Source organism: Neoarius graeffei, chromosome 8 (genome assembly GCF_027579695.1).
Source record: "Neoarius graeffei isolate fNeoGra1 chromosome 8, fNeoGra1.pri, whole genome shotgun sequence".
In the NCBI taxonomy this organism is placed as follows: Eukaryota; Metazoa; Chordata; class Actinopteri; order Siluriformes; family Ariidae; genus Neoarius; species Neoarius graeffei.
Genome location: NC_083576.1, coordinates 68,169,299 through 68,196,376, shown reverse-complemented (window position 1 = coordinate 68,196,376; position 27,078 = coordinate 68,169,299). Strand labels below are relative to the sequence as shown.

The window sequence follows — 27,078 nt, the reverse complement described above, 5'->3', positions numbered from 1 at the left end:
CACACACACACACACAGTATATCATCACGCAAAGTCTACAGACATCACTCTGACCTGGCCAGCACCATCCCTCGTAGTCTCTGCCATCTTTGTTTTTGACGTAGAAGTTTTTGGCAGTTAGCTCGTTATGGATCTTGTAGCTGCTGTCCACTTTAATATGAGGGTCTACGATAGCCACCATCTGCCAAGGACAGGATTCCAGTGAATTAAAAAGTCTTCACATTTCTAAAACATTACGGTTTACCTTTTTGAAGGCTTTTCTTTTAAATGTGCTGCTTTACTTAAAGAATCAGATTCAATTACCATAATCAGTCTGCTTAGCACATTTATGCCAGAGTTTATTCTGATGCTACTTCAGTTTCACCTGGTCGTTTCATTACGTCTTGAATATCAAGTTTTATTCTATCCACATTTTACTTTACTACTAGGCCATCAGCTCATATACCGTGAGTAGAGAAAAACAAAATGGTGGCGCCTGTTGCTGAACCAACCGAGGACGAAATTAAAAAAAAATCTACTCGAAAACAAAACCCCCAAAATACAAAAAAAAAAGCAATGAAAAGTATTTGATGGTAGGAACGCATCTTTTTTATTTTTCAAGAATTATTATTATAGAATTTTTCACAAATTGCTCCTGTCATTTCGCGGCTTTGTTTACATTCTAAGCAGAAATTATTTTGTCGGACGTTTTGTATGAAGTTTTTAATTTATCGAATTTGCAAAAAATAAAAATGCTCCGTTTCTCAAAATCCAGTGAATGTGGATAGAATTAAACAATTATGCCACTCAATCTTGTCATACATGGCTTATAGCCGACTCGGCACTGCGCCTCGTCGGCTATCAGCTTATGTACGACTCGATTTCATGGAATAACAATTATTATTTTTTTTAATATACACTTTATTAGTTTTTTCTTAGTAACACACATGCCAATTGGGCACAAAAAAAAAAAAAAACAAACATAACATGACGAGGGGAGAATTGTGCATTATGCAGGGCAACAGAGTCAAAATAAGCACATCATATATAAAAATATAAGGATGCTGCTCAATAATAGGGGAAAGAAAAATAAATAAAATCTTGATGGAGGGCTTGACCTTGTCTTTGCGGTCTATATGAAATCAGGTCTTACAGTTAACACATAGCTGAGCCATTTTGACCAGTTCTCTTCAAAAATATCAGTTTGGTTTCTTAGTTTAAATGTAATTCTCTCCATAACATATATATCGTAAATTACATCAATCCACTCGTTTATTGTTGGTTTGTCTTTCTTAAGCCATTTTCGGGTCAAAGCCTTTTTACACCCCACTAACAACACTCTCAGCAAGTATTTGTCCCGCTTTGCATATTCAAGTCCATCTAGATCACATAAGTACATGACTTTGAAGTTTAGATCCATTTTCCTTTTAAAAACTGTCTCCAGGATCCCAAGAATCTCTCTCCAGAATGGAGCCACAGAGGGGCAGCCCCAAAAAATGTGAAAATGATTTGCTAAAGTATTCCCACAGGACCTCCAGCAGGCAGTCTGATCGGAATAGTTGGACTTTTGTGCTGGAGAACGAAAGAATCGAGTCACGTTTTTCCAGCTGAATTCCCTCCAGGAGGGAGAGCTCGTCACTGACCACTGCTGTCTGCAGGCCCTGTCCCATTCCTCTTGTGAGACTGTGAGGCCTCCCTCTGCTTCCCATCTTTCCTTAATTTCTAGAGTATGATCTCCTCTGGCGGCACGGTGGTGTAGTGGTTAGCGCTGTCGCCTCACAGCAAGAAGGTCCTGGGTTGAAGCCCCAGGGCCGGCGAGGGCCTTTCTGTGTGGAGTTTGCATGTTCTCCCCGTGTCCGCGTGGGTTTCCTCCGGGTGCTCCGGTTTCCCCGACAGTCCAAAGACATGCAGGTTAGGTTAACTGGTGACTCTAAATTGACCGTAGGTGTGAATGTGAGTGTGAATGGTTGTCTGTGTCTATGTGTCAGCCCTGTGATGACCTGGCGACTTGTCCAGGGTGTACCCCGCCTTTCGCCCATAGTCAGCTGGGATAGGCTCCAGCTTGCCTGCGACCCTGTAGAAGGATAAAGCGGCTAGAGATAATGAGATGAGATGATCTCCTCTAAGATTTTGAAGAGCTGAGTATAGTTTAGATATTATCTTTTGGAGGGTGGCATTATTGTAAGCCCTCTTAAAAATATTAAGAATTTCATCCCTCCCTGAAGTAAAGTCCAATTTCTTGTTCATAAAATCCCTGATTTGTAGATATCTAAAATGATCTTGGTTTTGAAGACCAAATTTTTCTTTTAGGTCCTGGAAACTCAAAACTTTATCCTGATCTAAGAGTGTGCAGTATGCTGTAAGTCCGTTTTCTGTCCAACTTTTGAACCTTGTGTCATACCTGCTCGGTACAAAATCTGAGTCGTATGAAAACCATTTAAACATTTCAGTTCCTCTTCTCAGTTGATATTTTTTAGTTATTTCACCCCATTCTTTCAAAGAGCCAATTATCCACGGGTTGTTAGGGTCCGAGAGGTGACTAATTAATGAGGGCTCTCCAACTAAATGATTAATTGGTAGTCCCTTTCCCATTGCCACTTCTATTTCTTTCCATTTTGATCTATAATTTGGAGTACACCATCCCACTAACGGGCGAATTTGAGCCGCTCTATAATAATTTCTCAAAAGGGGAGGGCTAGTCCACCTTTCTCCTTTGGTAATTGTAAAGTTTTATATTTTATTCTTGGCTTCTTCCCTGCCCATATAAATCTGGAAAGAATTTTGTCCCACTCTCGAAAATACAATTCTGATTTCTCTATTGGTATTGAATGGAATAGATATAAAAGTCTTGGTAGAATGTTAATTTTAACAGAATCTATACGAGAACTGATATTCAAATAAGGAATTATATTCCATCTATTGATATCCGCTATAATTTCTTTTTTAAGGGGGCTATAATTAATTTCTTCTAGTTTTGATATGTCTAAAGGTAGGAGAATTCCCAAATATTTTATAAAACTTTTGTCCCAGTCTAGATGGTACCTGAAGCGGAGATATTGAGGGGGATCAAAATGAAAACTAAGTACCTGAGTTTTTTTCTTATTTAATTTATAACCTGAGTATGACCCATATTCATCTAAAACAGACATCAACTCCGGCAGAGACTCTGTTGGGTTTGAAAGGCTAACGAGTACGTCATCCGCGAACAGGGCCAGCTTTTGTTCGCCTGCTGCCATGTTTATACCTGTGATTTTTTTGTTTTGTCTAATCCACTGTGCCAAAGGTTCGATAAAAATCGCAAATAAGATTGGACTTAGGGGACAGCCCTGTCTTGTTGATCTCTCCAGCATGAATGAGTCTGTGAGCTCTCCGTTGATTTTTAGTTTAGCTGATGGTTTATCATAGAGGGCTTTTAATGTATTAATAGTTACTTGATTGAAACCAAATTTCTCCATAACCTTGAATAAAAATTTCCATCTGACCGAGTCGAAAGCCTTTTCGGCATCTAAACTAACCAACATGGCCTGTATTTTATTTTGATTTATATGTCTGATAATTTGTAGGGATTTTCTAATATTGTCATGTGTCTGACGAGTTAAGACAAAGCCTGTTTGATCCATGTTGACGATTCGGGGTAGAATTTTCTCAAGTCTCTTTGTGATAATTGAAGTAAATAATTTGTAATCCACATTAAGTACACTAATTGGTCTATAGTTTCCGCAGTCTAATTTGTCCTTGCTTCCTTTAGGTATAACTGATATAATTGCTTCTTTCCATGATGTCGGGGTTTCCCCTTTTGTCAGGACCCAGTTAAAGGTTTTTAGTAAAATAGGTGTCAGAACCTCCTTCAGTTTCTTATACCACTCTGCGCTGAATCCATCCGCGCCTGGGGATTTATTAGCTTTGAGTCTTGAGATAGCTGAATAGATTTCTTCTTTTGAAATTTGAGAAGCTAACAATTTATTTTCTTCCTCCGTGAGTTCTGGTAGATTTAAGGATTTGAGTAGTGATTCCATTTTCTGGTCGGTATTGACTTGAGGTTGCGAATATAGTTTTTCATAGTATGCTTTAAAACAGTTTTTAATTTCCTGTACTTGGTAATAAATGGTATTAGTTTTCGGGTCCCTTATCTTGTATATTGCATTATCTGTCTGTTGTTTTCTCAGTTTACATGCCAATAATTTTGAATATTTACTGCCCCCTTCGTAATATTTTTGTTTTGTGTATATCAATTTCTTTTGGATCTCTTGAATATAACTCTTCAATCTGGTTTCTTTTCTTTTTTATTTCTATTTTAACCTTTGGATCTGGTGATTATGTTCAGATTCTAAGTTTTTGAGTTCAGTCTGGAGAGTCTTAATTTTAGTTTCTCTTTTGCTGCTTTTCCACTACAAACGCGGCTGAGTCGGGCTGAGCCGTGCCGTGCTGAGTCGGGCTGAGTGGGGCTGTTGGAGTTGCATTTCGACTACAACCGCGCTGAACCGTGCTGGCTGGAAGTGGGTGGACACATTGGGTGGAGTTAGCGAAAGTGGGTGGACGTCAGGTGATGTCGTTAAGCAGCGCAAACAGTGACATCAGTGAGCTTTTAAGCGGTAGTCTCACGACCCGAATAGTAAACAATAAACATGGAGTAGTTAGTGTTGCTGGTCTTGGTGCTGTGGCTTGTTGTCACCGACAACGCGGACAGATACTGGCAAGAGCGTATAGATGAGGCGACGCACATAAGGCTTCAGAAATTCTCATAATTCGTAATTCTCCTTCTTCCGGGTTTGCGGTGTTTACAGATCCCAGCGTGCTCGCGGGGCGTGTGTGGGCATGTGAGGACACTCCTCCTCACCAATCAGTGCACAGGGGAGTGTCTGCTCACGCCCCCAGCCTCACTCGGCACGGTTTGGCTCGCTTCAGCCCCACTCCAAAACGGTGCGAGTTTTAGGGGCTAAGCAGGGCTGAAGCGAGCCGAGTCGTGCTGGTTTTTGGTAGTCGAAACGCGAGCCATGTCGGGCTGAAGTGAGCTGAAAAAGGGTAGTGGAAAAGGGCCATTTGTTTTTTAAGAAAAGATGACACTGAAATCACCCTCCCCCTCATTACTGCCTTGCAGGCATCCCAAAGTATGGGTGGAGAAACCTCTCCATTATCATTGAACTCCAAATATTCTTTAATTTCTTTCGCAAACTGTTCGGTCCTGCTGTTGTTGAGTACACTAGGATTTAGTTTCCAGTGTGTAAGCTTCCTCCTACAGGTCATTTTTAGGGACAGACATAGTGGGCAGTGGTCTGAAAGGTCCATTGCTCCAATATGACAGTCTTGTACTTTGCTACTGTCTGTTCCAAATATTAGAAAGTAATCAATCCTGGAATATGTATGGTGCGGGGCTGAATAAAAGGTATAGTCTTTGACTGATGGATTTAGGTGTCTCCAGATATCAATTAGTCCTATTTCTGATAATAGTAAATTAATTTTCTTTGTTATTTTTTGGGGACGAGATATTCTTATCCCAGTTGAATTGAGGTTTGGGTTAAGCACAGTGTTAAAATCACCTGCACATATTAAAACCCCCTGTGCTTCAATTGCAATCCTTTCAATTACTTGGGTATAGAAATTTGGTTCTGAACCAGGAGGGATATACACATTGTATAGAGTAAACAAAATTCCATCAACTTTGCCACGAATCATTATGAATCTACCTTCCTTATCTTTGATAGAGGATAAAATGTTCATGTCACCCTTCCTGAGATTAGTATCACTACTCCCCTAGTATGCTTAGATCTATTTGAGGAGGAGAAGACATATTTAAACCCCTGTCTTTTGAGTTTTTCATGTTCTGCTTCCATTAGGTGGGTTTCCTGTAAAAAAGCAATATCTATATTTTCTCTTTTTAGTTTAAGAAGGACTTTGCTCTGCTTGACTGGGCTACGAAGCCCATTCACATTTAGAGAGACTACTTTCATTATCTGATCCCTGTGCATACCCACTTACATCTAGAGTCGTATGATGCCATAACCTCCACAAAAAAAAAGATTTCCCTTGTAGAAATAATGAAATAATTAAATAAGAATCCTCCCCTGTTTTAAACATAGAACAAGAACAAGCATTCACACTCATTATAACAAAGATATTAAATGCAAGAACTTCCTGTAGCTGAGGAACAGTTGTCCCTCTAGGGTCCCTGTTGGTGGGTGGAGGGAAAAACCCCTCCTGGATGGTTGGGGCCCTCCTTAGTGGTGTGGTGGCTGACCAGCTGGTGTGCTCCATGTCCACTAATAAGTCCAACATTACTTTTCCGCTCAGTTGATGATTTATAGTAATTTCAACCGATAGTATTTTAAAGTAAAGAGAGGGAGCAAAAAGAACAATTCACCTCCCTTATTTTCCAGTCCTCACACATACTGATCTGCACATGTTTTAGTGCTTTCAACAATGTGATTATCTTCTAAACTCCTGGAGCTTTTCTTTCACTCGTGACTCCATTTGTTTTCCTCTATCGGCCGCTTGTTGCCAAGGGAACGCCTTCAGTATCCTCTCCTCTAAGGTGGGGTTTACATTAGACCGTATTAGCGGATCATCAGATTAACGTTTTTAAAACGATTAGTGTGCACACAGCAACACCAATACATAATTCGCGTGCACATAGCAACGCCAATACACGGATACGCTCGGCTCCGCAGGCATCCTGCGCTCCAAATCACTCCGCCCTGAACAGCGAGTGCCCTCTGGAGGGTGCGCACTCCGGCCCTGCGCAGCTCACAGAGCGCGTGAGTATAGCGCACGAGCAGTGATTTGGGACTGAGCCGCTGTGTGTGTGATCCCAGTGCATGTCGGGCATGCGCGTCACTTACCACTTGCAAGTGGAAGGATGGCAAGCCTAAAGACAATCATAACTACACAATGGGCAGTATTTGCATCAGTATTTGCAGTATTTTCATACTTTTATACTCTTTAATGAAAGGTGATACAAGGCGGAAGTCCGCGCCGTTTTTCAGCAGTCGCGTCACATGACCAACGCCAGCGAATCAGGAAGGTGGATGTCACAGTGACGTTGTCCAATGACGACGCCAGCTAGAGCTCAGCACAGCGTATCCGCGTATTCTCAATGTTTACACAGCACCGGACCAGACACGATCTGGATTGAATACGTGGACCGTGGCGGATTCCCGTTTCCCGGCGTTTCCAGGCGTTTTAATGTAAACGGACAGCGCATCCGCGAAGAAAACGAGACAGATACGGTCTAATGTAAAACTTGGCCTAAGTTGGAGGACGGGTCCTCTCTGACAGCGGGCACCTCCATCCCCCGTACCCATAGCTCCCGTGTAGCTTGATGTGCGTCCTCGTAGGTCCGTGGGCCGGTGCTCCAGTGGATCCGGATCCTCGTGAAAGGAGTTTGGAAACGAATACCCTTTTCTTTCAGCGCTTTTTTAATTCCCCCGTAGGCTCTGCGTTTTTCCATGACTTCGTGTGCATAATCATGGTCAAAGAAAATCGGTTTGTTGTTAAGATTAATTTTCTTTTTCCAGGCCAATGTCAATACCGTTTCCTTGACATCATACTGCTGAAAGTTTATCACAATGGACCGAGGTGTAGCGTCGGGTCCTGGCTTGCGGGTCAAAGCTCTATGAGCCTGCTGAATCTGCAGAGACATACCGTCGGGGAGAGTCAGCTCCGTGGTCAGCAGGTTTTCCATAAACTTTATCATCGAGTCGCCCTCCGTGCCCTCCGGTACACCGTAAACTCGGATGTTGTTTCTTCTGGACCTACTTTCCAAATCGCACACTTTTTCCCATAGCCTGGATTGCTCTCTCAGCAGGCTCAGCAGAGCGTCTTTCGTTGCAGCGCCGCTTGTTTCTACATCCGAAATGCGCTTCTCTGCCTCGGTGATCGCCTGGTCGTGGTCCTGGAGCCTGGTCCCGACTTCAGTTAGCTTCTCGTTTAGCTCGTGTTTTAGCGTTGTTAGCTCGTCCTTGAAGTCCTTCTTTAAGTCTCCCTCGAGTTCGGAGATGGCTAAGTGGACGTCATTTTTGAAGTCACGGATATTGTTCGAGATAGTTGACAGTTCCCGAAACAGCTTGTCCGTAGATTCACCTCCATCTTTGCTAGCTAGCAGATCGACATTTTCTTCGTCAGTCGGCTCCATTTGTTTTTTGTCGGGTTTTAATTGTTGAATTACCTTCCCTCTCCGGGTCGTATTGTCTCTCTTTTGTTTCCCCCCACTCATGTCTTGTCCTTCAGAGTTTACACGTTAAAGTTTTCGAGTTTGAGGGTATTTTTGATATCGACTGAATGGAGCAATTTATTACGCGTCTATCCCCCGAGCCGCCATTTTGAATCCTCGGAATAACAATTATTTTGATGATCAATAACATACAAATGTGGGTATAAATGCACCCAATAGCCATTGAAAACACACTGAAATCAAATAATTCAAACCAGATGCATCTTTGAAGTGATATCTAAACATCTATTCTCAACATATTATTACATTTTGCACATGTAAGTAAACATGGCACAAGTTTATAGTAAAGTCCATTTCACTTATTAACATTCACCAAGTTGGCGCTATGCCCAGACTGACCTGGCGCCTCTTGTCCATGATGTTCTGCAGCATCTCTTTGGGCTGAGGGAACTTGTGAGGGTCCCAGGTGAAGTAGCGCTTGCCATCTGTGTGCTCGATATCCAGCCAGATGAAGTCATATGGAATGTCATGCTCATCAAAGCCCTGATCCACTGCCTTCACATCATCCTGGTCATTGTAGTTCCAGCGACACTGGTGGTAGGCCAGTGCAGACAGAGGGGGGAAGGCCTGGGTACCTGGTGTATGTGTTTGTATAGAAGTGAGAGATGGAAATGAGACAGCAGAAAGAAAGGCAAGAAAACACAAGTTTAAAAAAAAAATTTAAGTAAAGCATGGCTGTTGACACACAAAGATTCATCAACAGATAGTTTTCACTGACGTCACGGCATTCCGGGGAACGCCCCCCAGCCGCCATCTTGGGGGGCAAACAAAACGGACCATCGCCACTACCGGCTACGTTATCTCGGACGAATTTATGAAGTTATATAGTCAGTTTTCTAAAATAAAGATCAATGTCGGCAAAATCAAGCAAACAGAAGTATATAGATACATTAGACGACATCTCACGACAACGGTATGCAGCCAAACTGGCCTTGATTGGGGGAATTGACCCCTACGAAGTGGACAAAGGTGCATTTTCAAGTGACTATGCAGGGCTGCCAAAGCCTGAAACTGACTTCTTCAAACTTTAAAGGCTGTCTGATATATACAACTTTATACACTAGGTAACTTTAAAAACGCACATTGATAAAACTTGCTGAATTCGTGCTGAGTTTATCTCAAGAAGAAAAGAAATATATCACAATGGAAAAATAACTTCGTTCCGCCCAAATAAGTTCCAAATCTGTGCTCAAATCAGAATTTAAGGGAGTTGTACTCAATAACGTACAATATGACTCGGGTAGTCAATGACATGGACAGGCTTTAATTTTCAAACAAATTTTGCATACACTGTACACACACAATCTTGCCTATAAATACCCGGGGGAAATGATGGGAAAATTGTCATTATTGAAGATGCCACGCCTAAGCCAAAATCAACGTGAACAGGCCATCGGGATGTTGCGTGCCGGAAGTACACAGACAGAGGTCGCCCGGCACTTCGGTGTTCATCATTCGACCATTTCCCGTTTGAGTCAGCGTTACAGACAGACAGGGAGCACCAGGGATCGTCCACGCCCTGGTCAGCCTCGAGTCACGACGCCAGTTCAGGATCAGCACATCAGGCTAGCTCATCTCCGTGACAGATTCCTGACACCCTCAGTCACTGCTGCTGAGACCCCTGGATGACACAGACCCAGAATCTCCAGCATGACGGTCCGAACATGGACCAACTGTCACTTTGAATTTTTTTATTGTGAATTAATTCTTGAGTTTGACAATAAATGTCCTTTATCGATGTTTCAAGATGTGTGTGCATTACATACAATATCATAAATTTCAAATATATGCATGAATCTAAAGTGATATCGTGTTGAATTCCATTGTGCGTTTTTAAAGTTACTTAGTATATATTCACAGCGCGCCTTTTGGCGGATGCCGCCTGAATCGCGCAGATCCGATTTTTTTTTTTTAGGGGGGGCATTGGAGTGTCTGATTATAATTTCAAAGTAAATTCTGTATTAAAATTACTAAATAAGCAAATCCATTACAGTCCATGAAACAGGAAGTATAAGGATGAGAAAAAAACAGTTTAAATCGGAAAGCTGCGCACATATGCGCAGTCCTGCACACCACTCGGGCTGCGCAAATGTGTGCAGCTTTCCGATTTAAACTGTTTTTCTCATCCTTATACTTCCTGTTTCATGGACTGTAACGGATTTGCTTATTTAGTAATTTTAATACAGAATTTACTTTGAAATTATAATCAGACACTCCAACGCCCCCCCTAAAAAAAGAAAATCGGATCTGCGCGATTCAGGCGGCATCCGCCAAAAGGCGCGCTGTTGGCATCCCAAACACAAATCAAATCATACAGAATAGACCTAAAATGTTTTTCAAAAATGACCCTTGCGTGAGTGAAGTGACAAGTTTCAAATAGAAACGTGACAAACGAGCGATATTAAGTGTACATTACAATGTAAACGTACACTCAGCGGTTCCAGTTAGGCATTCTCCAGAGATTCCCCGTACAGTGGGAATTCCATAAAAGCTCCGCTTGACGTCATCATCTGACCTATTACGACAGCTGTGAATACAACAGGTGTGCACCATTGCTAGCTTTAAATAGCCTGCTTGGGTTCTTTTGAAGACTTTGTGCTCAGTCACCCGTACGGTAAGCTTGACCCGCAAGATGGCCGCCACTAGGGAATCCCCGACTCTGTGACATCATGTGAAAACTATCTATATGAACGTTTGTACATTTTAAAATCACAGATTCTGAATGATCCGTTTCCATATCTCAAAATACATGGCATGTTTTGGTTGGGTTGAAAGAGCCCCAGTAGGCATGTCATTATAGCTATTAAGATGAATGCTTTGGCTTGGTTTCAACGTACAGAGCTGAAAGCCTAAACAAGAAGCTGTGTGCACCTGTAAGTGAGGCGTATTGTGCGAAAACATCAGATGGCTTGGGTCCAAGCATGATAAAGACATCAATGATGCCACTCTCAGAGATCCAGCGTACATCAGTCTGAGGAGTCTCACTGGAGCCCTGAACAAAGTCCAGCATCTTCCCAAACACAGTCTGCAGCAAAAAGCAGGAGAAACAGTCACAGTTTGTGAAAAAAAGTGTGAATCAACAACACTGATTTAACTCAAAAGGAAAAATACAAACTACTCAACAAAAGCAAAAATATTTTACTCGTGCATTTTTATTGAACTGTATTTCCTTAAAAACATTGCATTAGCCACATAATTAACCAAGGTGCTGCACTTCACGATTAAGTCTGTATTTGCCTCCTTTCATACTGCGCGTAGTGAAACGAAGTCACCGAAGCTGCATTTAGAAGAAACTCTTCAGGAGATCCAGAGTATTCTGACTCATGTTGTGAGTCAACATGTTTGGCCCTCAGTCAGACATTCAATTTACAAATTTTCACCGAAATTCTATAAAACTATGTTACGTTATCTGAAATTCTCATCTCATCTCATCTCAAGCCGCTTTATCCTTCTACAGGGTCGCAGGCAAGCTGGAGCCTATCCCAGCTGACTACGGGCGAAAGGCGGGGTACACCCTGGACAAGTCGCCAGGTCATCACAGGGCTGACACATAGACACAGACAACCATTCACACTCACATTCACACCTACGGTCAATTTAGAGTCGCCAGTTAACCTAACCTGCATGTCTTTGGACTGTGGGGGAAACCGGAGCACCCGGAGGAAACCCACGCGGACACGGGGAGAACATGCAAACTCCGCACAGAAAGGCCCTCGCCGGCCACGGGGCTCGAACCCAGGACCTTCTTGCTGTGAGGCGACAGCGCTAACCACTACACCGCCGTGCCGCCGTTATCTGAAATTATTATTTAAAATTAATAACTACACTACCGTTCAAAAGTTTGGGGTCACTTTGAAATGTCCTTATTTTTGAAAGAAAAGCACTGTTCTTTTCAATGAAGATCACTTTAAACTAATCAGAAATCCACTCTATACATTGCTAATGTGGTAAATGACTATTCTAGCTGCAAATGTCTGGTTTTTGGTGCAATATCTCCATAGGTGTATAGAGGCCCATTTCCAGCAACTCTCACTCCAGTGTTCTAATGGTACAATGGGTTTGCTCATTGCCTCAGAAGGCTAATGGATGATTAGAAAACCCTTGTACAATCATGTTAGCACAGCTGAAAACAGTTTAGCTCTTTAGAGAAGCTATAAAACTGACCTTCCTTTGAGCAGATTGAGTTTCTGGAGCATCACATTTGTGGGGTTGATTAAATGCTCAAAATGGCCAGAAAACTGGCTTGACTATATTTTCTATTCATTTTACAACTTATGGTGGGAAATAAAAGTGTGACTTTTCATGGAAAACACAAAAAATTGTCTGGGTGACCCCAAACTTTTGAACGGTAGTGTAACCTGCATGTCTTTGGACTGTGGGGGAAACCGGAGCACCCAGAGGAAACCCACGCGGACACAGGGAGAACATGCAAACTCCGCACAGAAAGGCCCTCGCTGGCCACGGGGCTCGAACCCGGACCTTCTTGCTGTGAGGCGACAGCGCTAACCACTATACCACCGTGCCGCCCAGTGCCATGACATTTCAGCTCAAAATCCTGGAAAACAAGACTAGGAAAACACAAAATTGTCTGGGTGACCCCAAACTTTTGAACGGAAGTGTACTTATTAATTGAGCGTGAGGGCTTTACGGGAAAATATCAGACAGAGGTCTTGACAGTATGGACTGAGCTCCAGGTGAGGTCCGTACAAAAAGACCAAGGTCTGATATTTTCCCGTAAAGACCAAGCAAGTGAGGTTAATAAGGAGGAGTTTATTAAATGGCTTTTTTTATTTCTAAGATTAAAATAGACGATCGTTTTAATGAGGCGTGACGCTGCTTTCAGTCACATCATATTTGCAACATAGTTGAGTCACGCATGCAGAATAAATGGCTAGTGGTTTCAAAACTGAATTTCTGTTAGCGGTTTCTGAACGCTTTTCGTTGCTCATTTCTTGAATAACAAGACAAACAAGAGTCACAGAGTCTTTCGGGCATTTTTGATTTCCAATTAATCTTTTTTTTTGTTTCGGGGTTTTTTTTTTTTTGCAACACTGAAAGCCGGTGCCTTGGAAAAAAGAGTCAGCAATCACCCATGGGCATTACGGGAAAACTCTGCCCACCAAGGAACGCACGATTTTACCAGAAGTAGCTCATGCCATATAATAATGGGAAATGACCAAATTTGGAGCGGTAATAGCATCACATTACTCCATCGTTGATTACTTTCTCCATGTCATATTTTGTGTATTCAATATCACGATTCTTTGAGCTGTTCTGATGCTTCACGGTGCACAGACAAGCGTCATGCTTTATAACTCTAAAATACAACATAACGCCACGTCTGCATACTTTGCCAGCAGTGTTGGAGCTGATGTCCACCCAGGTCTCGGCAGCATTGTGCCAGAATATGCCCATGGTCCTCTGAGCATTATGGGCCAGCATGACTGGCACTGATCCATACAAGGCCATGGGGTTATAGAGTTCATACTGGAACACATCCAGATTGTACAACCTGTACGGGTCTCCCCCACTGTAGCAACGAAACAAAGCAAAATCATTAATACGCAGGTTTTGTAAGAAAAAAAAAAGAAAGCTGTGAATATTCACAATTTAAAAAACTTCACTGACATTTCATTCTGACTGTCAAAACAGAAAAACAATGTATAAAATGAAAGTGTACAGCAATCCAGAAGCTCTCCGTGCGTACTCACTCTGTGGTTTTGAGTTTAAGGCTGTCCGCATGCTCCGGTATGCCATATACATGTTCTACTCCAGGCAAGGAGAAATCTAAACTAATTGACGTTGGCCCTGAAGAAAGGAGGGGGTTACGATTCAAACAACAGTGCTTGCAAGTTTTCTGCACAATAAAGACATCATGTCTCTTCTCTAATTAAACCTCAGGCAACTCTAATTAAATGTAACCTCAGTTCTTGAGCAGTACACTGCTGGGAAAACTGAATGGCCCGATTATTAAAATGATGCCTTAAAAAAAGATCTCATTTACAGTGTTTTTTTTTTTTTTTTAAACACGACTACAGTACATCATGCTCAGATCACACACCATTGGGTTTACTGTCTGTGTGTGACTTAAATGTCTCCTCCCACAAGCCATCATCTTTTTCTTCTTTCTCTTCTTTATCTTTCCCTCCGTCTTCTGCCTGTGGCACAAAGACACAATGAAATGGCCGTGGTTACAGTGGGTGATAACGAGAGGGACCACAATACTTCTACAAATATCTTCACGATTCTTCTGTTGAGGCTTTGCTATTAAGGCACCTAAAGGGCCAATACAGGTTCAGAGCGTTTTGCTCCGCAATTTATAAATAAATAAATAAAAAGTATTTCACTGGACTGGTAGAAAAACTTAATTTCAGGTTATTTTATTTATTTATTTTTTTTACAATGGGCAAAAAAGAAAAAAAAAAGAAAAAACGGATATAAAAATAACGAGACCTCATGATAATCACAAGAGAAAGGTGTGTTGGGACATGACACAAAATTAAGCAGGTGATTTCACTCTCTCCCACCCTACCTTTTCTTCAGTGTCCTGCTCCTCAGCTCCATCAACATTCTCTTTCACTTCTGCACCCTCTGGGTCTGGGTCTGCCTGACTGTGATGCGCCCGCCCGCCCGCCCACACACACAGGAAAGAGATATGAAATAAATCAGATTATTATATTAACAGAATAATTCGGTTCTAGATAAAATCTTCAAACAAAAAGCAGTCTTGGGATATGTTTCTTTCCTCAACACTGTATTACACTCCTACACTCCACAGTAACATCGTAGATGCTTTATCCATTCTGCTTAACGCTGAACATTGCTCAGTGCACAGGCAGCTTTCTTTATATGCAGTCACAGGAAGCTCACAGCGCTTGCTCCTCTTTGTATGCACACCTACATAACTAACGGTCCTTTAAAAGTCAAGTACACAGGCAAGAAAAAAAAAATAGATGCCGCACTTATAAAATTCAGTATTAAATGTCTAAAAGAATTTGGTCCAATTAAAAAAAAAAAAGCCAAAGCAAAAGGAAAAAATAAACCTTTGAAACAATGAGGACTGTTGGATACAAGAAAATATATTTTCTTCCCTTCTATGATCGAGGCATATCCCATAAGACTTTGCAGCTAAAGGTACTGACCCCAGGGGAGACTACTTATGCAACCAACAAATGTCTGCTTTATTGCTTTTAATTAACTTGTGTAATAAGACAAATGTCAGATATAACAAATCAAACTATACGCCATATTCTCTTCCTGTTTCCTCTCACGCTGCTTAGAGAACACAATAAACCAGCATAACGTGATCTGATCACTCAGAGCTAAAGTCCTTAGAGAAAAGGACCAGACAAGTGGTTCAACCAAACCACAGAGGAGATGCAAGAAGAAACGTGAGGCCAGATGGGAGACTCACGTGTCTTTCCGTAGCCTCAGGTGCTCAAAAGCGAGCAGGCCGCGGGAGTTAAGCGACAGCAGCACTTCAGGCCCCTCCATGATATCCAGCCTGAAGGGGCGAGCGCTAACTATGAGCCTCTGGCTCTCTGCTCCCAGAGACAAAACCACGCCGTTATCATCCTTAGACAGCACCGAGAGACTAACACAGACAGAAACACACATACATCAGGAATCACACTGCATACAAATGAAGTATAATGCATATTAGAATCAGAGCTCTCTGTAATGCTTGACGATACTCACGGCTCAGTGCGTGGCTCCCCTACCAGCACATCTGGCACTTCAAATCGAGGCTTCAGGGGTTTCAGCTCATTGATCTTTACACGAGTGATGTTCCCCTGGAGCCTATACAGCTCCAACAGCAAGTGCACCTGCCATCAGGGACAGTTACAGAGGCGCAGTTAAAAATTGCTAGGAAAACACCATGTTATTCTAATGAATTCACGTCAGAAAATCTGATTCAATGGTTCATATTTATGTCAAGATTTACCTTGTTGTTGTCATTGATGAGCTGTAGAGTGAGTCTGGAGTCACTGAGCTCCAGAGTGTCCAGTAAAGCCCGGTACGGAGACTGACCAGGCTTCATGGCCCTCTGACGCCTTGGAACAGACAACATGAAGCTTCAACTGATGCTTTGAAACTACACAGCGCAATGTAATGTGTGTATGGACTGTTTTAATATAAAACACACAAGCACACTCTAGTGCCTAAAGTACAAGGAATTTAGATTTCAAAACTGGTTAACACCTCACCAGTGGCCATCACTTACTTGCAGAAGGCACTCTGATCACAAGTTTTGAAGTTCCCCCGGTCCACAGCCAAGGCACTGCCGAAAAGCAAAGAAACGCAGATCCCGAGTAGCAGCCCCATTCTAAACAAGAGGAAAGAGAAGGAAAACATGCCATTGTTCACACAAAATGAAAAACAACTTTTCAAGCACAAGCGCTGCATAAATGGTGTTGCACAAAGAAAAAAATACTCTCCATTCATCATGTTTAAGGATTTGACAGCTGCTCTAATTAGGGCTGAACGGTATGACAATATAATATCGAGATCATGATAAATTACATCACAGTACACTTCAGAGATATTGTGATATCTTTTCATAACATTTTAAAGATCTGAATAATTACAAACTGGCTGGAAGCAGTGCATTTGATGTTAAATTTTGTACTGAAATTTTATAGATTTAGTACAAATCCTTTTTAGTCTTTTAGCGTTTATTTCTGCGGACATTTTTTAGACTCCTTTCTACAGGTTTTTAATGAAACACCAGTGCTTCGCTGGAAGTTTCGAAGCAAACATACTATATAGTCATATGCATCATATGACAAACGGATGTAAACTGTCCTTGACTGTTTACATTTGTTTGCACATTACTGCCCTTTTTGCTGCTACGTCCGATCATTGTCTTATTTTTGTATTACATTACCTATTTTGCACTACATTTACCTTTATTTTGTACTATACTGGGTGTTTTTTTTGCTTTTTACACTATATTGCCTTTACTTTGTATTATTCCTTCCGCCTATTTATTTATTTGCAATTGGCATTCATGGTGGACAGCAAACGAATAATTTCACTGTGCAACAGGACATGTCCTTACTGTGCATATGACAAACACTCTGAACTTGAATCGTGTATTGTAAATGGCTCAGAGAATTGTGATATATTTATCATACCATCTATCCCAAGATGTGACAAATATTCCTATTATCCTCTCATCTCTCATTATCTCTAGCCGCTTTATCCTGTTCTACAGGGTCGCAGGCAAGCTGGAGCCTATCCCAGCTGACTACAAGCGAAAGGCGGGGTACACCCTGGACAAGTCACCAGGTCATCACAGGGCTGACACATAGACACAGACAACCATTCACACTCACATTCACACCTACGGTCAATTTAGAGTCACCAGTTAACCTAACCTGCATGTCTTTGGACTGTGGGGGAAACCGGAGCACCCGGAGGAAACCCATGCGGACACGGGGAGAACATGCAAACTCCGCACAGAAAGGCCCTCGCCGGCCACGGGGCTCGAACTCGGACCTTCTTGCTGTGAGGCGACAGTGCTAACCACTACACCACCGTGCCGCCCCCTATTATCCTCAATTATGCAAATGATATACTCCTCATTTTCCAGCCAGGATGGATTAAACTAGCATTTTGGGGGATTACAAGAGATTTCCTCCTTCAGTTGGGTAAATAAAGTAGTACTGTAGTTTTCAGGCACTGGTGTTCTATATACACTACGGTTCAAAAGTTTGGGGTCACCCAGACAATTTTGTGTTTTCCATGAAAAGTCACACTTTTATTTACCACCATAAGTTGTAAAATGAATAGAAAATATAGTCAAGACACGTTTTCTGGCCATTTTGAGCATTTAATCGACCCCACAAATGTGATGCTCCAGAAACTCAATCTGCTCAAAGGAAGGTCAGTTTTATAGCTTCTCTAAAGAGCGAAACTGTTTTCAGCTGTGCTAACATGATTGTACAAGGGTTTTCTAATCATCCATTAGCCTTCTGAGGCAATGAGCAAACACATTGTACCATTAGAACACTGGAGTGAGAGTTGCTGGAAATGGGCCTCTATACACCTATGGAGATATTGCACCAAAAACCAGACATTTGCAGCTAGAATAGTCATTTACCACATTAGCAACGTATAGAGTGCATTTCTGATTAGTTTAAAGTGATCTTCATTGAAAAGAACAGTGCTTTTCTTTCAAAAATAAGGACATTTCAAAGTGACCCCAAACTTTTGAATGGTAGTGTATATATAAAATTAAATTAAAAAAAAGGCAGTGGTGTATTTGCACAACATACTTTTTTTTAAAGCTCGCAAGTGACATATTACTAAAAATATTAGTGTATTTAACATTAACATGCTACACATTAAACTGATCCTTAATTACATTTAAGTGCTTATCAATCAAAATGACTACTTGTCCAAGCACCTTTGTGCAAACCCAGAGCATGAAAAGAAAACGTGTCAGATATTTTGGAAAAAATGAGATCTTAGTAGCACTTTCGGCTGAAACAACAAGAAGAAGGAGGAAAAAAAACCACCTGATTCATGAAAGATGACTGCAAAAACCCAGCACAAAAGGAGTCAGAGACATTAACGACCAAATGGCACTTGAACTGTTGGAAACAGGTGCGTCTGCTGTTCAGGACACGGATGTTGAACTGAAGAAGATCCTGCTGATTACTAGATCCTCACACTCATCTTAGATCAAATCAGCCAGCCATCTTCCGGTGCTAGCTCTCTACATGTAGCATCAAGGACAATTCAATCCAATAAGGACGCCAGTGTGTGAACAACTTGTTTAAAAGCGTAGGAAACCAATGTATATAAATACCCCTGATATAAAACAAGCTTCGTCAATAAACGCAAAGATGAGCCGTGGGACCAGTATTATTAGCATGTCGCTAGCTAGCTAATTCAAATGCTAACAACTCCAAAGCCACGCATTCATCCGGCTTCCTCATTTAATACCTGCCTGAATTCTTCAGCGTTATCACATAACTCGCACCAAGAGTAAAAAACATAACACGGCATCGACATGCGTGCAGAAAAGCAAGACAACAAGAAGTAAATAAGACAGTTTTAAAAATCTTTATTTTACCTTTCATTGAAGGCAGCCGCCATCTTGGATTGACGAGATTAATAAATCCCGCCCACTAGTGCTCGGCTCGTGCGATCCAAGCGCGAGCAACTTGTCACCATGGAAACTTACACGGACGTGGACGCGCATAATTGGCACCATTTCGTATTTAAAAAAATCATAAATAAAACGCTTTAGACTCATTTAACAAGCTTGCAGACTCCCTGTGAAAAATCTGGCATGTAAATCCTGATTTATGCAAATCAATTTTCTGTACTGTAAATAGATTTAAAGAAATAAAGCACAACTTTATTCATCACACACTTGTGAAATTCCTCTCTGCATTTAACCCAGCTGAAGCAGTGAGCACACACACATACCCAGAGCAGTGGGCAGCCATGCTAACAGCGCCCGGGGAGCAGTTGGGAGTTAGCACAAGGCCGTCCCATATTAACCTAACCGTATGTCTTTGGACTGTGGGGGAAACCGGAGCACCCGGAGGAAACCCATGCAGATACGGGGAGAACAGGCAAACCCTACACAGAAAGGCTTTCGCCAGTCGCTGGGCTAGAACCCAGAACCTCATCTCATCTCATTATCTCTAGCCGCTTTATCCTGTTCTACAGGGTCGCAGGCAAGCTGGAGCCTATCCCAGCTGACTACGGGCAAAAGACGGGGTACACCCTGGACAAGTCGCCAGGTCATCACAGGGCTGACACATAGACACAGACAACCATTCACACTCACATTCACACCTACGGTCAATTTAGAGTCACCAGTTAACCTAACCTGCATGTCTTTGGACTGTGGGGGAAACCGGAGCACCCAGAGGAAACCCATGCAGACACGGGGAGAACAGGCAAACCCTACACAGAAAGGCTTTCGTCGGTCGTTGGGCTCGAACCCAGAACCTTCTTGTTTTAAACTTACACCACCATGCCGCCCTGTCACATTAACTTCAGTTTAAACACAACTCGTGTATTATGTGTGCAACTCTCATCTCATCTCATTATCCCTAGCCGCTTTATCCTGTTCTACAGGGTCGCAGGCAAGCTGGAGCCTATCCCAGCTGACTACGGGCGAAAGACGGGGTACACCCTGGACAAGTCGCCAGGTCATCACAGGGCTGACACATAGACACAGACAACCATTCACACTCACATTCACACCTACGGTCAATTTAGAGTCACCAGTTAACCTAACCGCATGTCTTTGGACTGTGGGGGAAACCGGAGCACGCGGAGGAAACCCACACGGACACGGGGAGAACAGGCAAACTCTACACAGAAAGGCTCGAACCCAGAACCTTCTTGCTTTTAAACTTGCACCACCGTGCCGCCCTGTCACATTAACTTCAGTTTAAACACAACTCGTGTATCATGTGTGCAACTCTGTTGTTCACAATTTGAGTAAAATGTTCAAAGAATGTAGCACCTCAAAACAGATTTTCAAAACCTTTTTTATTTCCCCCAGGGCATGTTGAAAAAAAGATTCAAAAAGCACATGACTCATAAAATGTGTTATATACATATTATTGAATATGAATATTCATATTATTAAATTTCCAAACAGGAGCTGTAACCTCAAACTATTACTACCAAAGCCATATAAACAAATGACTAATGTAAAAAATAAGTACAAGATAGAAAAAGACTATTGTACTTTTAATGGTCCAAACTTTTTTAAACAATTTATAAAGAATGCATTTCTCCTCCCATTTCATTGAACTCACACTTTTATAAGCTGAAAGGACCCTCAAAAATCATGTGAACTAATCACATCAACTGAACATTCCACTTTGATTGTTGTTCACTATAAACTTTTAAAACAAAAGGATGTAGGAATTATACTACTCAGAAATTTTATGGCAAATAGCAACTCCGAACATCAATTATCCTAAAAACAGATTTGCTATATCTGAAACCTCCAACACAAGTGTCCGAGTCGGTCAATGTTCTTGTGAAGTACACTGTGGATTGGTGCAATGTAACGCGCCACATCACCGTCCCGAGAGAAATCTCTGAAAAACATTCCTTTCTCCGCAATAAAAGCAAATTTCTGTGGCATAGGGCTGTTCCCACGCATATACTCCCACACACCTAGCAGCAAAAGTCTAACCTCAAATGGGGAGAGATTAGGAAAGACTTCATGGATGTTACTTAGCACCGGTGGCAAAAGCTGACCTTCTCCCATACAGGACACTAGCAGGCAAGATGCTTGGAGATGCCAGGGGGAATCTGCCACTGAAGGCTCTCTTGAAGCCTCCCAGTGAGCCAATAGTGTGGCCAGAAGTCCCCTCAAAACAGCAGAGCAATAGCAGAGAGCTGGGCGTCCAGCTGCCACCACTCGAAGAAGGTGGAACAACACAGGATTGGCTTCAAAACATCGGCGGATGTGAATGTCTCGTTCAACAGTAGTCTTGGCATGTTCCTCAGGTGGCCAGGACAATTCTCCATTTGCTACATCTGGGCAAACGTTCTCCACCAGAGTTACTGCAATAACCTTGGCAGCTTCTGCATTGATCGGGGAGGGCTCATCCAAAACGGATTCACCGGCTGGATGGCAGCGGGAATTTCCAGAGCCTGATCCGTTACTGCTGCTTCCTCCTCCACCACAGCTACAGCACTGCACTGTGACGGCAAGCAAAGTCTGCATGTTCTGGTTTACCTTATCAGGTTCTGAGTGTGAAGGAATGTGAGGAGGTTTCAGACCCTTTCCAATCACCCCAGCATGGAACACAGACCACACGCTACCAGAGAAGTTGACAGTCGTGCCAAATTTATAGTTGATGTCCAGCAGTGAGGCACCCAAGTCTGGAACTTGAGAGGGTGTGAGAGCAACATCTTCATCAGGAGTGTCTTTCTGGCCTCCAAAGAGATCTCGGTTGCCCTTATGTAACGCTCCTTCCACAAGATGCTGCAGCACGATTTTGAGTGTCAGGGAGGAGTAACCTGCCAGGTGGGAGAGTAAGCGCATAGAGTAACCAACTGCCTCTCCACCACCCTGACCTCCAACCTTCAGTCCCTCCCCTCTTTGCCGCAGGGCTATGAAGAAATGTGCCACCGCTGCCCGTGATATCAGTAGTAGGTGTGCTGGTGTGCAAGCTTTTGGTAGCTGGCTGCAGGACAGAAGGCGAGCAGCTGCTCTAGATACTATGGTGTCACCGTGAAGGAGCAGTGGACAGAAATCATGGAGATGGCTGGAAACTGCAGCTCCAACCTGAGCTGCCATTGATGAGTGCGTTGAACTTCCAGATGGAGCACTGCCTGCTTTGCAGTCTTCTTCCTGGCTCTGTACTGCTGTAGCCAGGTTGTTCAAGATCTGTGCTAACTCTCTACTGTTCAAGTTTTGGGTGTGGATTTGAGCAACGCAGCGTGCCACAGCTGCTGGAAGCAGTCCAGGGATGGAGGAGGAAAGAGGGGAGTGGAGTTGTGAGGCTAATGCCAGCTCCTCAGGGTTCCTGGCTTGTGCGAGCAGCTGGCACAAGGCTTCAGTAGCCACACTAGGACCACCATAAACAGACAACAGACACAGCAGCTGATGCAACCAGAGATGTCTTTTTCTTTCAAGTCTGAGTGTCTCAGCACAGAGCTCGCCAACATGGGCCTGCAGTTCCTCAAGAAATGGGATCACGCGTGGCACTGCACAGGTGGACGACGAGTGTGGATATGGCTCTTCATTATCAGGTCTGTTGTACACAAGTTTGTGGAGATGCAGAAGGAGCATCTGAAGTAGACGGTCACAAGCTTCACGTACACCATCGTGCGGTGAGGGCGTTGGGCCTGAAATGATAACAGAGGCTGGTGTGGCAGTGTCGGCAAGAAAGCGCAGTACCCGTGCTCCACCTGCAGGGCTCTGACTGATCAGGTGCACTGCTAAGCCCAACATGTTCTCCAGCTCTTCTCTGGGCAAGCCCTGGAACTGAGCATGCAGCTGGAGTAGCACAGGTGGACGAAGAAATTCCACTAGTTCGACTGACACGGCCCCAAGTAGAGTTGGCGAGAGAGCAGCCAGTTGAAGCAAGAAAGGCACAGTGGCCCTGCGGAGATGAGGTGAGTTCTCCCACCATGCAGCCCCCGAAGACGGAGGTGCATTTTGTGGTGAGGTGGACAAGCTATCATGGAACATCCTGAGAAGCTCTCTCTTAATGCTGTCAGAATGCCTGGAGGTTAAATGCCCAAGGATGCCCACCACAGAGCCGATTTTTGGCACCCTGTTGCTTTTATCCATTGCTTGCAGCTGGCTGGATTTTTCACTTGAAGGATATCCATGTGCATAAAAGTCCTTCAGTCCACAAGCAAGTACCCTGCTGATGATGGTGCCAGGGAAAGCAGATCCAATGTGGGCAACCACCCAGTCGAAATGAGGTGAGTGCTGTACAGATGTGTCCAACAAAGCATCCACACAGGCGTCAGGACACCAGGCCAACATTGCTGCCAGGCACTGGGAGTAACACTCCATGAGGGAACGAGTGGCTGAACATGACATCCATAGCTGCAGGAGTTCATTCAGACTAGACGAGTGAGGAGCTGCTCTTCTCCCTGCATGCTTGCTGCTGAGCTGGCCAAGCAGATCCACTGCCCAAGAAGACACCAGTGGAGCCCAGGCTTTCGGGTTAAGCCGAATAAACTCTAGCAGGACGGCATGGATCTCTTTAACCACATCCTCCAGGTTGGACATACTGGTGTTGGTTCCTGTCGCAGTACTGTTACTGCCACTCTCAATCTCAGCCTCCAGGTCTTGAAAAAAGGACGCCACGTATTCATCATAAACCCCCCGCAGGTGCTCTAGGACTGCTCCTCGGCATGCCGGGACAGTGCGGAGGAGTCGCACAGCACAGCGGGCATGATCACGAACACTGAGTTTACGCCCTTGTGTCTGGTCAACACCACTGATGAATGCTTTAATTTCCAAAGCAAGTTCCTGGGGACTGTAGAGAGGACAAGTTATAATACACTGAAGACATTCTGAAGGTCTTTTTCTTTTACATTACTTATTATATTAAACTAGGTAAGTAATATTAATATCATGAATTAAAAGGAAGCTGAAGTAAATGTAAGAATAACACTTTATGAAGCCAAGCAGCGTTTATATTATTAATATACGTTTATTTCTGGTGGAGTATTTGATTCGTCTGCTATTCTAATTTTCACCCAGAAAACATGCTACTGGAGAAATTGTGTGTGCACACTGTAGTGGTTCCCACCTGTAGTTATTCTGAGTGTGGCACTGAGAAGTCTGCATCGCTGACAAGCTACTCCCATCAAACATGGCGCACATCGTTCAACCCAAACACAACATGTACAATAACCAGTTTATTAACTCACTGGATCAAATGGATTAATCATGGAAATATAACACCATTTTACCCTGAACAATCGTTTTAATAAACGAAATGGAACATGCATCAAAAACCGGAAGTTCATACCCGCTTTCTCACTGGTTTAGACAATATTCCGCTTTCACTACCTTTTACACTACTGCCCTCTGGCGGCCAGGAGACTAACACACCGATTTAAAAATTGTTATTTATTGAGGGTGGTGTAGTGGTCAGCACTGTTGCCTCACAGCAAGAAGGTCCTGGGTTCGAGTCTTTCTGTGTGGGTTTCCCCTACAGTCCAAAGACATGCTGGTTAGGCCAATTGGTGGCTCTAAATTGACCGTGAGTGTGAATGGTTGTTTGTCTTTGTGTTAGCTCTGCGATAACCTGGCGATAGACCCCGAAGCCGTTTGTTTTCAGGATAATGGCTGGCTGATGAAATTATTGGCTGGCTAGCTGACTCAGCCAAAACCTTAATGGCTGCTGCAACCACCAAAATGTTTATGGCTACAAATGGCTGATACTGGACGTCACTGTGTGGCATATATCCGGGCGAACGGATCAAACAAATGGGGGGAATAAATAGCAAATTACCACAGGTCCCCTGGTCTCTTACTTCATTGTAAATATACATCTAGCAAGATTGTAGTTCAATGCTAATAATAAGCTAATCTGGATTGTTCGAGGAAGGCATCTAGCTATCTACTCTCACTAGCAATGACCAGTGAAGGACTGGCAGCTATCTTACTATGATGAAAGTAGAGTGGTGGAGTACTTTTTTTTAATCAATCTCCAAGTATGTGAAACAAACAAACAAACAAAAAAAAATACCTTTACACTTTCCCTCAGCAGCGGCAAAGAATGCAGCCATCTCGTCGATATCGGAGTCGATTGATGCTCTGGGTGGGTTCCCGGGTTCCCCAGTGTATCGTGGTAACGGTGTGAGGGGCGGGAAGCCAGACAGGTAGTCACAACGGCAAGCTTGTGGTGGCTCTCTGTGCTGTGATATCAGTTCTAAATCTCTACAGTGTATGCCTATACGTCTCTATTGTGTTACTACTAGTGTGTACAGTTGATCATGTTTGTGTCACTTTTCTTGTAGCTCATGATGTGGATAAACCCATTATTTGATGTACACAATTCTTAGTGGCTCAGCCAAATTTTATTAGATAGCGGCTCAAATTGGCTTACAAAATTATTGGCTGGTGGCGGCTTAAATTCTAAATGGCGGTTTTAGCGGCGCCTGGTGGCGGCTTCGGGGTCTACCTGGCGACTTGTCCAGGGTGTACCCCGCCTCTCGCCCACAGTCAGCTGGGATAGGGTCCAGCTTGCCTGCGACCCTGTAGAACAGGATAAAGCGGCTACAGATAATGGATGGATGTTATTTATTGGGGGTGGCACGGTGGTGTAGTGTTTAGCACTGTCACCTCAGAGCAAGAAGGTCCTGGGTTCGAGCCCAGTGGCCGACGAGGGCCTTTCTGTGTGGAGTTTGCATGTTCTCCCCATGTCTGCGTGGGTTTCCCCCACAGTCCAAAGACATGCTGGTTAGGCTAATTGGTGGCTCTAAATTGACCGGAGGTGTGAATGTGAGTGTGAATGGTTGTTTGTCTCTGTGTTAGCTCTGCGATAACCTGGCGACTTGTCCAGGGTGTACCCCGCCTCTCGCCCATAGTCAGCTGGGATAGGGTCCGGCTTGCCTGCGACCCTGTAGAACAGGATAAAGCGGCTACAGATAATGGATGGATGGATGTTATTTATTGGGGGTGGCACAGTGGTGTAGTGTTTAGCACTGTCACCTCAGAGCAAGAAGGTCCTGGGTTCGAGCCCAGCATCCGACGAGGGCCTTTCTGTGCGGAGTTTGCATGTTCTCCCCATGTCTGCGTGGGTTTCCTCCAGGTGCTCTGGTTTCCCCCACAGTCCAAAGACATGCAGGTTAGGCTAATTGGTGGCTCTAAATTGACCGTAGGTGTGAATGTGAGTGTGAATGGTTGTTTGTCTCTGTGTTAGCTCTGTGATAACCTGGCGACTTGTCCAGGGTGTATCCCGCCTTTCGCCCGTAGTCAGCTGGGATAGGCTCGAGCTTGCCTGCGACCCTGTAGAAGGATAAAGTGGCTAGAGATAATGAGATGAGATGAACTTTATTAAGCACAGGGTTTCAAAAGCTGACACTTATTTACATGAAAGCTGTGCATAACAAATATAAATTAATGGCAAATATATAATAATGAACAGAATAAATAAAATCATCAATGAGAATGGGGATGAGAGTGTAGTGAAGATGCAAGGAGTAGATGGAAAGAAAGTTGGTGAATTCAAGTACCTGGGGTCAACTGTGCAGGAAAATGGGGGCTGTGATAGTAAGGTGAGAAAGAGTGTGCAGGCAGGGTGGAGCAGTTGGAGAAGGATTTCGGGAGTCATTTGTGATGGGAAAATCCCAGCAAAAGTGAAAGGTAAGATGTATAAGACAGTAGTGAGACCAGCTGTGATGTA

At 43.4% G+C, this 27,078-nt stretch overlaps 2 protein-coding genes across 2 annotated transcripts in view; both read right to left on the bottom strand.

Annotated features, from left to right (window-relative positions):
• ganabb (glucosidase II alpha subunit b) overlaps window positions 1–19,361 on the bottom strand; it is a 34,454-nt gene extending 15,093 nt beyond the window's left edge. The window contains exons 1-12 of the mRNA XM_060928082.1: window positions 19,290–19,361; window positions 16,431–16,532; window positions 16,152–16,260; window positions 15,905–16,032; window positions 15,621–15,800; window positions 14,739–14,817; window positions 14,268–14,364; window positions 13,918–14,014; window positions 13,556–13,736; window positions 11,078–11,231; window positions 8,546–8,781; window positions 55–181 (exon numbers count right to left, since the gene is read on the bottom strand). Coding sequence (XP_060784065.1) covers window positions 55–181; window positions 8,546–8,781; window positions 11,078–11,231; window positions 13,556–13,736; window positions 13,918–14,014; window positions 14,268–14,364; window positions 14,739–14,817; window positions 15,621–15,800; window positions 15,905–16,032; window positions 16,152–16,260; window positions 16,431–16,532; window positions 19,290–19,312 — 1,513 coding nt within the window. The 5' untranslated portion in view covers window positions 19,313–19,361. The remainder of the gene's footprint in view (window positions 1–54; window positions 182–8,545; window positions 8,782–11,077; window positions 11,232–13,555; window positions 13,737–13,917; window positions 14,015–14,267; window positions 14,365–14,738; window positions 14,818–15,620; window positions 15,801–15,904; window positions 16,033–16,151; window positions 16,261–16,430; window positions 16,533–19,289) is intronic.
• Window positions 19,362–20,815: 1,454 nt separating this feature from the next.
• ints5 (integrator complex subunit 5) lies at window positions 20,816–24,699 on the bottom strand. The gene is made up of 2 exons (XM_060927002.1): window positions 24,475–24,699; window positions 20,816–24,198 (listed from the first exon to the last, which is right to left on the bottom strand). The coding sequence occupies exons 1-2, from the start codon at window positions 24,546–24,548 to the stop codon at window positions 21,180–21,182; spliced, it is 3,093 nt and encodes a 1,030-aa protein (XP_060782985.1). The 5' UTR covers window positions 24,549–24,699; the 3' UTR covers window positions 20,816–21,179.
• Between the last annotated feature and the right edge of the window lie 2,379 nt (window positions 24,700–27,078).